This window comes from Amblyraja radiata, chromosome 12 (genome assembly GCF_010909765.2).
Source record: "Amblyraja radiata isolate CabotCenter1 chromosome 12, sAmbRad1.1.pri, whole genome shotgun sequence".
Classification (NCBI taxonomy): Eukaryota; Metazoa; Chordata; class Chondrichthyes; order Rajiformes; family Rajidae; genus Amblyraja; species Amblyraja radiata.
The window spans coordinates 46,224,704-46,238,582 of record NC_045967.1 but is presented as its reverse complement, the minus strand read 5'-3'; the positions used below and the strand labels follow the sequence as shown (position 1 = coordinate 46,238,582).

Below are 13,879 nucleotides of genomic sequence, written 5' to 3'. Positions count from 1 at the left end.
TCCTGATTATAACAAACCACAGTCTTTGTCAACGACATAAAAACAAAGAAAATGAAGGATTGAAACATGGAATAAGTTTGGACACATTGCAATCCATTAACTTCTCATGGATATGTGCTACACTATTAAACAATCTGGTTAAATGGTAAGTAACAAGAGATATTTGCTCTACTCCCCAAAAAAGTATGCCAACGCAGCAATAAGTGCCAAAACCTGAGGTAATTGTCGCTACTTTGTACCAAGTTAACTAGTCATTGGCAACCTCATGGTAGAAGTGATGTTAGTTTAGCAATACAGCATGGAAACAAACCCTTCGCCCTTCGCCCCACTGAGTACACACCTACAATTGATCACTCGTACACTAGTTCTATGTCCTACACGCTGGGGGTAATTTACAGAAACCAGTTAACCAACAAACCTCAAAGGTTTAACAATTGTAGGGCTTCCTTAAAAGTTGAATTGGTGGACTTTCTTAAGTTTAGTTTGGTTTAGAGACACAGCGTTGAAACACGCCCTTCGGCCCAGCGAGCCCTCTCCGACCAATGATCACCGTTACAACTGTTCCATCCTACACACTAGGGACAATTTACAGAAGGCAATTAACCTACAAACCTGAAATAGACACAAAATGCTGGAGTAACCCAGCGAGACAGGCAGCATCTCAGGAGAGAAGGAATGGGTGATGTTTCGGGTCGAGACCCTTCTTCACTGATTTCTCCTCTCCTCTGCCTGTCCCTTTGAGTTACTCCAGCATTTTGTGTCTATCTTCGGTTTAAACCAGCATCTGACGGGTTTTTTTCCTGCACATAACCTATAAACCTGTATGTCTTTGGAATGTGGGAGGAAACCAGAGCACCCGGGGAAAACCCACTCGGTCACAGGGAAAACGTACAAACTCTGCACAGACAGCACCCGAGGTCATGTTCGAACCTGGTTCTCTGGCACTGTGAGGCAACAGCTCTACTGGTGTGCCACTTGGCCACCCATAGGTTAGAAGCCTTTTTTTTTTTCTTCAAAAAATGTATTCAATTATTAAAAAATAATATTTACACTACAATAAATCAAGCCAGAACCCAACACCATAATACAATACAAACATGTATCCATACTACTATACAACTATGTTACAATCCTTATTGAGGATACATTCAACACCCTGCGGAGCCCAGCGGTCCCGGAACTCCCTCAGGGTGCCCGCAGACAGGGCGTATTCCCTTTCTAATCCCACCCGGGCACGGACGTAACCCCAGAAAAGGGGCAGGCAGCCGGCTCGGGTAGAGCCCTCCACCGTCTGGCGCCGTGACTCGCGGATGGCCAGCTTGGCCAGGCCCAGGAGCAACCCAACCAGGACATCTTCAGCCCCTCTCCCCTACGCACAGGGTGTCCAAAAATGAGGATGGTGGGTGAAAAATGCAGCCAGAAGGCAAGAAGCAGCCCCTTTAGATATTCAAACAGTGGCTGCAGCGGCTGGCGAGTCTGTGAACCGCGAGAGAAACAGGTTGCAGGGAACACCTCGGTGCAATACCCTCCACCCCAGGTCCCCAATATAGAGGGGTAGAATCCCTGCGTAGAGGGACCCCCACCGGGGGCCCCCCTCGCGACCGGAAGGCAACACCGACCGCCACTTGGTGTCCGGAAGGTGAACCAGGGAGAGGAAGTGCAGGGTGTGGAGGAGGGGCCTGTACAGGACACGCCTCCCTGCGTCTCGGAGGGAGACGAAGGGTGTCGAGGAAAGGCGGCTCAAATAGTGTGGGACCGGCTCCCGGGATGGATTACGGCGCCTGGGTCCGATGAGTACTTCCGGCTGAGCGGGGGCTTGCTCAACCACAAGTACTCCACACGTTTGAGTCCCCCCGACACCCGGTGGGGCGGGACAAGGACCGGCTGCTCTCACACCCGGGCCGTCACCCTCCGCCAGCGGAGGGGGGGCCCGGTCAACGGCAACCAGGTTCCAGACTAGGTTAGAAGCTTTGGCAGGGTGAAAGAAAACAACCAGCTGGTGAATCCAACTAGAAAGAGATAGATTATGAATATTAAGCCTGGCCTGGGCTGGACCCAGTTATATGTGGCTCGAGCACGTACTCGCAAATTTGGATTAACTCATAAAGAATATAAAAGTTCCTGAGGGTTATTGGCAATGGTATAACTAACCCAGGGAGATATCAGCACTTAAATTCAAGGACAAGAAAGGTTATTGAGTCTATTAAAACTTATAATTCCAGTACCCAAAATCTCCCAAGCAGCATCCAACTGTATTACTGTATTGGCACGACTGCAATGTCAAGCAGATTATTCCAAACATTTATCACTCTATAAATAACAATCTTCTTCCTAAACTGAAATTCACATCCTCCCGCTCTAGATTCCAGGCTTAACATATCATATAAGTTTCGATCTACTTATCTGCTTGAGTTTATTTTTAATGCATGGTTGAGGTTTATTTATTTTTAAACAGAGATTGAACGTTCAAATACCTTTCTCATAACTTCCCTTTCCACCTGGGATAAATCTCGAGCAAAAAGAAAAGTGCTGGATTAACTCAACGGGTCGGGCAGCATCTGTGGATGAAATGGAAAAGCAACTGTTTGGGTTGGAACTCTTCATCAGACTGATTGTAGTAGGGGAGAGAAAGCTGGATAAGGGAGGTGGAGGCAGGACCAAGCAGGACCAAGCAGGACCAAGCAGGACCAAGCAGGACCAAGCAGGACCAAGCAGGACCAAGCAGGACCAAGGGAGAGGGGCAGGATAATGGAAGAAAAAGGTTTGCACTGGAGTTGGGGAGGGTGGAGGATTGGGAGTACAGGAAAGAGAGAGGAGGAACGTGAAGTTTTACTTAAAATAGGAGAATTCATTGTTGATTTCATTGTTCATGTCAATGTTAATTTCAATCATTCTTGTTGTGCCTTTCCAGTGCATAACAGCTTTCTGTGTGATTACAAGCAAAAATAAATGCTACGAAAACTATTAGAACAACTAAAAATATCGGATTTTATAAGACCTTAGAATAAGTTCTGTAGAGCTCAGGTGTTCTGGCACCATATTTTTTAATTGTTTCCTCATATTATATTGACATTAGTAGTAACATCTTATACAAATGGGAATTATGCAGAGGCACTGCTGACACTATTATTCAGTGATCTAAATTTGATCCCAACCTTGGGTGCTGTTGATATTGAGTCTGTATTTTCTCCCCGGGACCATGTGAGTTGGCCCTGTAAATTGCCTCCAAGTGGGATTAATGCAGGGTGGTTGATGGTCAGTATGGACTGATTGGGCTGAAGAGCCTGTTTCCACGTTGCATCTCTCTGCAATTTCATTACTCTATATTACTCTGTCTGAAGGAGGGTCTCGACCCGAAATGTCACCCATTCCCTCTCTCCAGAGATGCTGCCTGTCCCACAGAGTTCCTCCAGATCTTTGTGTCTGTCTTTGGTTTTAATCGGCATCTGCAGTTCCTTTCTACACATATTATATTACTCCATATTTTTAGGATGGTGGAAGTTACACAGACAGATGCATAGAATAAGTGTGAATGGGTGATCGCTGGTCAGCACGGACTCGATGGGCTGAAGGGCCTGTTTCCTCACTGTATCTCTAAACTAAACTAAACTAAACTAAACCATACCCAAGGTTTGTAGGGAATAATGCCTGAACCTGTGAGATTTATTTATTTTTAAACAGAGATTGAACTTTCAAATACCTTTCTCATAACTTCTACACTATAGCCTCTATAACACCCATCCTGTTCACTCTTCTGGTGTGCTAGAATTTCTCAGCCTTGATCTGAACAATGGGCCTCACTGCATACATTACTCATGTGTGGCAAAAGCACAAATATTTAGTGAATTTTGGAGAACCAATTCCATTTGTACTTTGGCTTCTAAAGATATGAATTTTGTTCCACTTTGTAAATCAGTGTTATCTGCTACTTAGATTCTGTGTGAAATTATTTAGTGCATTTTAACACTGCACGTTCAGTTTAGTTATGTTTAGTTTAGAGATACAGCATGGAAACAGGCCCTTCACCACATCAAGTGGGGCTGGAAACTGGAAGTATCCTGAGCTAATTCTGCTACCACCATCATCTATAGCGACAAGTGATGGCTTCCACTGATTGTCACCGGAAGCGTGCGTCCTTTTCAGGACGGACGATGACAGGCAAGGCCAACATTTGTAACAAGATGGACACGAAAAGAAGAAGAAGACCCCCATCAAGTCCACTCTGACCAACGATCGCCCGTTCATTGTAGTTCGGCGTTTTCCCACTTTCACAACCACTCCCTGCACACCTACAGATGCCAATTAACCGTGAAACCCGTACATCCTTGTGCGAGGAAACTGAAGCAGCCGGAGAAAATCTACGCAGTCACAAATCGTGCAAACTCCACCCTAAAGTCAGAATCAAACCCTTGTGTCTGGCGTTATGAGGCAGCAGCTCTATCGCTACGCCACTGTACCACCCTGCATATTGTAGACATTTGGCACAATTGAGTTATCCTGCATGGAAACAGGCCTGACACAAATTATTTTGTAATTTTACATTCTTATTCACATCTTGCGTCATTAAATGTTATCCAAGCTCTTATCTGCTTTGATAGAGAGCAAAAAAATATATATTTTTGCTACAGGCCTTCCCATGGGTGATTATTTTCACAGGAAAGATTCTAATATGAACCACTTGCACCTTTTGGCTTCATCTCTGCAGTAAACAACCTTCGGCAACTTTTCATTTCTGACTTTGAAACGTAGGCAAGAAATGTAAAAGTAAATAATGGGTCAAATGTTTTCTGGAAAGGAGAGCAAAACACTTTAGTCACTACATTCTCATGGTGTTGAGGAAGTAACTGATTAGGAACTAGAATCGACAGGAAGCAGCATTCGGAGTTGGAAAGGAAGCACAGTTGTTTTTGGGAAGAAGGAATCCACATCTGTAGTTCTTTCCAAAGGCAAACAATATTGAAGCGAAATGCTTCAATCCGATGAAAAATAAAGACCAAACTGAAGGTAAAATGATTGAAATAAATATTGGTGATGAACTAAAAAGATGCTTTTTTTCAGTGAAAATAAATAAAGTCTGATAATGTGGGGTTTGCTGTGTGTGCGTGTTTCAATATATGTGATGGACTTACACATATGGTATTTGTAGTAGTCTAATTAGTTTTGTTTAGTTTAGAGATACAGCGCGGTAACAGGCCCTTCGGCACACAGAGTCTGCACCAACCAGCGATCCCCGCAAATTAACAATATCCTACACACACTAGGGACAATTTTACATTTATACCAAGCCAATTAACCGACAAACTTTGGATGAGGTAGTCATGTTTAAGACATAGTCTACAATAATGGCAATCACTGAAACAGGAAGTCTAAAGAAGAACTTATAGAAATAATATGTATGTCGTTTAAATGGTGAAATTTGCTTTTTTTTCATCATTATTCTGAAATCGTTAGGGTCATGGCTCCCGAGCCGAAACATCACCTATCCACGTTTTCCAGAGACGCTTGCTGACCCACTGAGTTACTCCAGCACTTTGGATCTTCTTTTGTAAACTGGCAGCTGCAATTCCTTGTGTCCAATCATTATTCTTTGATACTGGTTGCATCTTCTTGCATGTGTAAATATCATATGCAGAATACGTTACAATAGCCATATCTCAAATGAAGTAAGAATACAAAGCTAACGTGAAAGATAAAATTAAAGATAACAATGAAATGGCCTATGTGGCAGCATGCCCTCAGTACTAAAAAAAAAGCATAACAGAGACATAACTTATATTGATATTTTTTCATTATTTTGCATTTCCATTATAACACAGGAAGTAGATAGCAGAAGTTCCCACTTTAAATTTATTTATGGAAATGGTGTCAGCTTGGTTCTTTTGACATTGCCATTGGCCCCAGGCCAGAGTATTGTGGCTTCAAATCCTCTCAATACTGAATCCGTTTTTCAGGCCAAAACTCCAGTGTAGTGCAATCTTATTAGAGTCAATTCCCTTTCAATTTTCTGTTAAGCTGAGGTCTTATCCAACTACAGCTCTTTGCTGTTCTTTTAATTCAGAACCCAGAAGTTACTGAACATAGCTTAAGGAATTAAATCCATTTTTCATGGCTCAGTGATTGACTTGCAGAACCGTATAAAGTAAACTCTGTAAAGTTTTTCTCTTCCCAAGATGAGAAACAGATTGAACGGTATAAATTTTGGAAGCTGAACAATAGATGCCAAACCCCTGGAAATCAAATTACAAGAACAGCGGTATAAACGTAGCTGGGGAGATTTGCTGGGGATCTGTCCAACATATTTCCTCACAGTGAACTTTCAGAAACAAATGTACATTGGCTTTCGATTGTATTGGTGCTGATGAGGTTTGGTGTCTTTTTACCTCCTTTAACTATAGTTCAGGATACACTATACAATATACAATATGAGGCATTTTGTATATGTTTGATGTTGGGCACACACATAAAACCTGTTTATGTTTAACCCCATGGTTACTGACAAATCAATGGATGGAAAATTAATAAAATAATAATAATAAATACTTTATTAATCACCTTATTCAGGGGAAATTCAGATGTCCTTGCAGCACACTAATAAAAATACAACATAGCATTAAAGGAGAAGTTTAACATTAAAACATAAAAACATCCCCCCACAATGGTTCCCACTGTGAGGGAAGGCACAAAGTCCAGTCCCCATCCCCATGTCCCCCCATAGTCGGGCCTATTGAGGCCTCCACAGTCGCCGCTACGGAGGCCCGATGTTCCAGGCCGTTCTCGCCGGGTGATGGTGCTCCGGCGTCGGGAGAATCCTCTCAGCGGCTTGAGGTGCCAGGAACAGCCGCCTCCTTACCGGAGACCGCGGCTTCCAAGCCAACAGGTCGTGCTGGATGGAGCTCCACCACTGGCGATCTCGGCGAGAGATCCCAGGCTCATGTTAGTATTGTTAGGGTTACAAACTATGAAGCTAAAGAAAGCCTAAATATATATAGCACATGTCCAAATACCCTCTATCCATGATCCACAGTCACAATTCTGTTGATGCTGTATCCAGCAGTGTGATGAGAATCTGACCTGCGCTAGGTTTCTGGGGTCAGCCTATTTTGGGACATGCCTCTTCAGTCAGAAGCAGAGGGAGGGAAGGAGGAATCAAACAAAATTATCTGCCTACGTGCCAGCAGGATTAGTCAGGAGGGACAAGGAAATGCAGATGCTGAAATCTCAAGTAGAGCTCAAAGTGCTGGAGTAGCTCAGTGGTAGATAAAAATGCTGGAGAAACTCAGTGGGTGAGGCAGCATCTATGGAGTGAAGGAATGGATGACATTTTGGGTCGAGACCCTTCTTCAGACTGATGTGGGGGTGGGGGGGCCGGGAAGAGGAAAGGAAGAGGCGGAGACAGTGGGCTGAGGGAGAGCTGGGAAGGGGAGGGGAAGGAGGGAGAAAGCAAGGACTACCTGAAATTGGAGAAGTCTATGTTCATACCATTGGGGTGTAAACTACTCAAGCAAAATATGAGGTGCTGCTCCTCCAATTTGCGGTGGGACTCACTCTGGCCATGGAGGAGGCCCAGGACAGAAAGGTCGGATACGGAATGGGAGGGGGAGTTGAAGTGCTGAGCCACTGGGAGATCGGGTTGGTTAATGCGTACTGTGCGGAGGTGTTGGGCGAAGCGATCGCCAAGCCTGCGCTTGGTCTCACCGATGTACTTTTTAAATATCGACACTTTAAAAAAAAAACTTTTTATATATATTTATTTTACAGAACCATGCACATGAGGCATTTTTATGGACGCACCTAGCACTTTTACTTTTACTATTTACCTGATTGGAGAGTCAAATGCAACGAAATTTCGTTCAAGGTGCACTGTGTCTAGGTGTATATCTGAATGACAATAAAGTTTTCATTCATTCATTCATGTAGATCAGCTGACACCTAGAGCAGTGGATGCAATAGATGAGGTAGGAGGAGGTGCAGGTGAACCTCTGCCTCACCTGAAAAGACTGCTTAGGTCCCTTGGATGGAGTCGAGGGGGGAGGTAAAGCGACAAGTGTAGCATTTCCTGCAATTGCAAGGGAAAGTACCAGGGTAGGGGGTGGGAAGGGTGGGAAGGGACGAATTGACCAGGGAGTTACGAAGGGAGCGGTCTGTGCGTAAACCGAAAAGGGAGGAGATGGGAAGATGTGGCCAGTTGTGAGATCCCGTTGGAAGTGGCGAAAATGTCGGAGGATTATCTGTTGTATGTGAAGGTGAGGACAAGGGGGACTCAGTGCTTGTTACGAGTGGGGGGGGGGGAGTGAGAGCAGAGCTACAGGATATAGAAGAGACCCTGGTGAGAGCCTCATCTATAGTCAAAGAGGGGAACCCCCATTACATAAAGAATGAGGACATCTCCGAAGCCCTGGTGTGGAACACCTCATCCTGGGTGCAGATGCGGCATAGATGGAGGAATTGGGAAAGTCCTTACAGGAAGCAGGGTGGGAAGAAGTGTTGTCCAGATAGCCAAGGGAGTCAGTGGGTTGTAGTAGTTTGTTGTAATTTGTAGCAACTCAGTGGGTCAGGCAGTATCTCTGGAGGACATGGACAGGTGATGTTTCAGGTCAGAACCCTTCTCCAGATTTGTCAAGGAGTTCACTTCATATCAGACAAAGGTGATTGAGCGTGATGGGACCCCAATTACATTGCCTACCAACACAATACACTGGATTTCCAACTGTTGTATGTTCATCTCTATTTCACATATGATGTGTTACATAGAGTGTCACCAGCTCCATGAACCTAGCAACAGTAAAAAAAACTTTAGATGAGGGGAGCTAAATGGAAAGAACAATAATTAGAGTCTGCACGGTTTAGACAGGGTTTCACATCAAGCTTATGCTTCCAAGATGGTGCCCAATCCTGGCGACTGTTTGTGTGCTCGTCATAGAAGCAAATCTACAAACTCATATTACAATCGCTCATATTATAATCGCTCCACACTCTTAAATCACTATGTATACACTGTAAATGGATCAATTGTAATCATGTTTAAGAAGGAACTGCAGATGGAAAATCGAAGGTAGACAAAAGTGCTGGAGCACTCAGCGGGTGAGGCAGCATCGATGGAGCGAAGGAAATAGGCAACGTTTCGGGTCGAAACCCTTCTTCAGACTTGTCTTTACGCTGACTGGCTACAAAGCCTTTACATTGTACCTCGGCACACATGACAATAAACTAAACTGAAATCAGAATTGCATTAATGTAGTTGATTAAAATTGTACTTTTTCGCTGCCAAGAACCTGTCTCGTGTCTACGTTCAGTTCGGTCATGTTCCAGTGATTTTAATACTTTTGATTTTGCTGCCTTTCACATCATTACCTCTGTGGTCACAGAAGAAAACAACCTTTCTGACATTTAGCTACACATATTTAATTTTAACTGCAGACCTGAAGACTAATAGCAGCCAATCAGTTATCTGTTATACAATTTGCCTGCTTCACCTTTTTATTATAAATTTGGCATTGATAGTAAACGTTGAAACCTGCCCGATAAGGTTTCATTTTGATAACTGTGCCTTATTTTTATTTTTCTGTCTTTCTTCATTTCTCCATCCCATCGATTCTTTCTTTCCTGCTCTCCTTCCTCCTCATTATTCCCAGTTCCAGCAACATTCCACTGCTGGGCAGTGGCCAGGAACCAACAAATAAGGAGCCAATAGATGTGGTGACGACCACAGGAAAAAGAAAAGTGGCCTTAAACCAGCACTTTGGCCACAAGGTAATTGTTAGGATATCTAGAGAATAAATTATTTTCTTTACAGCCCAATTTCACTATTTGTAATACAGCATTCCTGAATACGGTTGTAATAGTACAGATCACTCTGTAATCATTTAGTCCTCCTTCTTTCAAACGTTTGGATAGAATTTTCACAATCAGAAACACTCTCGATACTCAACACAGGCCATGAGTTGAGTTTAGTTTATTGTCACGTGTACAGAGGTACAGCTTTTTTTTGAAACAAAATCATTATCTTCACATAAAATAAATCCAACTTTAAAAGTTTGAGCTTTTAGAAAGACCTTGATAAAAATTAAAAGAACAGAATGGGGATTTGTAACTTGCAAAATCAAAACATTGTCCATTTTTTTTCCAGTCTCCTCTTTGATGCCAAAATTGTAAATTGTCTTGCATATTCCTTCAGCATGAAGGACCCTTGACCCTTTATGAAAATATTGTGGCAGAGAAAATGTGCCCTTCCCAGCTACGGGGTGAATGAAGCAAATCTGTTAGCACTTCCTGGCAGAAGAGTCAAAGAATGAAGCTGTTTCCCAGTGACATTTAAAGGGACACATACTCAAATAGAGTAAGAGCAAGCAAGGTAAACTAATGTCTTCATTTTAATAGTAAGACAGAAATGTGGCCAGGTTAAAATAGTTCTTAATTCTCATAGCAGCTTTATCCGAGCATCCTTTTCCTTTACTCTCTCTCCTCTGAAGGGATTGACTTCCATAATGAGTGGTACTTCTCCCAAGTGGATATACTTCATGTTCTAACATTGATAAACAACGTTCTAACAAGTGTCTAGGTACATGGGGTGCTTCAAGAATGCTATATTTTATCCTGAACTGATGCCCATCCATGCATACTTTCAAGCAGAATATGAAGGGAGAGAATCGTGTCAGATTGTTTACAAAATGTGATACCTAGCCCATTTGTACCAATTCAATTGTTAACCTAGAACAGAACAAGATCAATAATGTTTCATATGGTTCAGCAGTTTATAACTTTAAAATTTAGAGAGAAACAGCATGGAAACAGGCCCTTCGGCCTACTGAGTCCATACTGATCATTGATCATCCATTCACGTTCTAATTTAGACCACTTTCTCATCCACTCCCTACACACTAGGGCCAATTTACAGAAGCCAATTAACTAACAAACCACAGGTCTTTCAGATGTGGGTGGAAACCAGAGAACCCAGATGAAACACATGCGGTCACAGGGGGAACGTGCGGACTTCACACAAACAGCACCCGAGGTGCATGTGACAAACAAATTTGGACTTGAATTTGAGGTCAGGATTGAACCCGGATCTCTGGTGCTGTGTGACAGCAACTCTACAGCTATGCCACGGTGACTACTTTAAATGTGTACTGATGAATAAAGAAATGCTCCACATTTTGTATATTAACGTTTCACCTTTCCTTGAGCACCCCATTCCTCAATTCCTCTTTGCTCACCGATTCAATTTTCCCCAACCCTTATAAATTAGTCTGTTATAGAAATCTCAGTCTGAACACTGGGTGCAGCGTACTTGTGACAAACTAGAACAATTTTCTAACATGTCCTTTTGCTGACTCTTTTCCTCAAGTCCGAATGCCTTAGCAAAGGTATACAATTCACCATGTGATCAATTACGAAAGGTTTATCCTTCTATTTCATGTAACAGTGGTAATGCATCAAAGCACGATAATGTCAAACAAGTATAACATACAAGTATAACAAACAAGTAGAGCATACACTTCATGTAGCACAGAGTCAAATAAACCAGTCATGAGGAACTTGAGAACCCAGTGATCCTGACCACGGGTGCTGTCTGTATGGAGTTTGTACGTTCTCCCTGTGACCCCATGGGTTTTCGCCAGGTGCTCTGGTTTCCTCCCACATTCCAAAGATGAGCAGGTTTGTAAATTAATTGGCTTCCGTAAATTATCCCTAGTGTGTAGGGTCGAACTAGTGCACGGGGTGATCATTGGTTGGAATGGACTCAGTGGGCCGAAGGGCCTGCTTCAACACTGTATCTCTAAAATAAACTAAACTAAAGAAAGGTTAACTATTTGTTTTAGGAAGCCCTACAATTGTTAAGCTTTTGATCAATGACAGATTTAAATTATTTTGTTTTTACAAAATGGGATTTGACGAGCTGGGATTAATGTCACAGAATGTCGCTGATGTCATAGATGATAACACTCTATAGGAACAAATATATCCAAATAAATATTTTGACACTTTTCAACCTCAGTTGCGTGGTGATGACTTGGCAGCATTGTTGAAGTACAGTCAATGGTGGTAGCTGTATAGCAATCTCTTTACTGACACCTTTCACAAAAGAGTCAAGGCTCAAGACCCTTCTTCAGACCACATTGTGGGCTCCACCTTTCCTTGATCGTTACGTTTTGCATACCGTTCATTAATTTGTTCTATATCTCTCCATATTACCATCTGTATCACATTTCCCTTTCCCCTTACTCTCAGTCAGAAGAAGGGTCTCGACCCGAAACGTCACCTGTTCCTATTGTCCGGAGATGCTGCCTAACCTGCTGAGTTACTCATGCTTTTTGTATCTATCTGGAGAGCAGACTGTGTACCTTTGAAACATCCATGACCTGGACTGTTATAGGTTCTGAGAGTTTCTGTCGAAGGCAAGAGAATGTTTAGGACATGTCCCACTGCCAAAGTGCAACAAAATCTAGGTTTGCGCAAGAGTGTCCATTACTCCGAGTCCCAACCACAACTCAGTAAAACGTTAACAGTGTTTTGACCCAGTGTACCATCCAGTACTCCCAGAGAAGGAAAGGCATGTTTAAATAAAATGATTCATCCAGCTGGGCCCCACAGCTCACCCTAGAATTCAGTGTTATTACAATGAGACCATTTGTCCCTCCCTTGGCACACAACTGAGAAAACAATGATTTGATGAGATTTGATTTACAGCAACAGTATTTTTACCAAACATTTTCCAGACACAAAAATCAAATCCAACACATTAATAAAAAGATGATGTTGATATATTTCCAGTGATGAGCATTGTTAACTCATTCACTCTGCACAGCTGGAATTTGGTACATCAACTCGAATAGCAGAGCCAGTCGATACACACTCAGTTCTTCTGAAATAGTATAAATATGGTGGTGGAGCAGAGAAATAAATATCTGGATTTGTTACATGTGTAATTTAATTTTAACTCTGGAATCACTAAACTAAGCTTCCCTCACCTTCACCTCTAGACTTTAGACTTTAGAAAAACAGGCCATTTGGCCCACCGAGTCCGCGCCGACCAGCGATCACCCCATACACTAACACTATCCGGCACACTAGGTACAATTTATTATTTTACCGAAGCCAAAGAATCTACAAACCTGCACGTCTTTGGAGTGTGGGAGGAAACCGGAGCACCTGGAGATAACCCACGCAGTCAAAGAGAGAACGTGCAAACGCCGTACAGACAGCATCCGAAGTCAAGATTGAAGCCAGGTTTCTGTAGCCAGTAAAACAGCAACTCTACCGCTGCACCACAGTGCTGCCCTCTACTATCACAACTGATCTAATCCACTACACTACTAGGTTGTTGTAAAGCCTATCTGGCCCACATTTGCCCTTCAAAGGTAGAGGTCTTCCATTTTCCATGAGTCTAGATGAAGCTCCAGACCATTGTGACCGACTCTGAAGTTATCCCGCAAGACATCGCATATTGCTCCATTTTAAAAAAACGATGAAACTGGATGATTTATCTGGCATTGAATTTGGACAGGACATAGTTACTCCCACAGTCCAATTGACCTTGCAAAATTATCCTCACTAACAGCTGGGGACTGGTGTGTAAATTGGAGAACTATCCAAGTAATAATCTGACATATTCATAGAGAAAATATGCTGGACTCCATCATCACAATCTCTGAGTGTGCCCTGTCCCAATGGCAGAGGTGGTGATCTGATGATGTACTGGAGAATGTAGCTCTGGGAATACTCAACTTCAAATCCCATAAGGTTTTACTGTGTAAGATGTGCGATGGGGAATGGTGGCTCACTACCACTATCTCAAGTGCAAATACGGATGTGCAATAAATAAGGTCAGGTGGATCAATATTGACACGAAGATCAATTGGACACGCCGCAAACATATCAT

General features: G+C 42.9%; 1 protein-coding gene across 3 annotated transcripts in view; it reads right to left on the bottom strand.

Moving 5' to 3' along the window:
- The window catches only part of LOC116979170 (rho GTPase-activating protein 20-like), an 84,954-nt gene that overhangs the window by 58,519 nt on the left and 12,556 nt on the right, over positions 1-13,879 (bottom strand). The window contains exon 2 of one of the 3 annotated variants that reach the window (XM_033030702.1): positions 2,475-2,558. The exons of the other annotated variants lie outside the window; for them this stretch is intronic. Within the exon in view, the coding sequence (XP_032886593.1) occupies positions 2,475-2,483 (9 nt within the window). The 5' untranslated portion in view covers positions 2,484-2,558. The remainder of the gene's footprint in view (positions 1-2,474; positions 2,559-13,879) is intronic. 3 annotated transcript variants of the gene reach the window in all.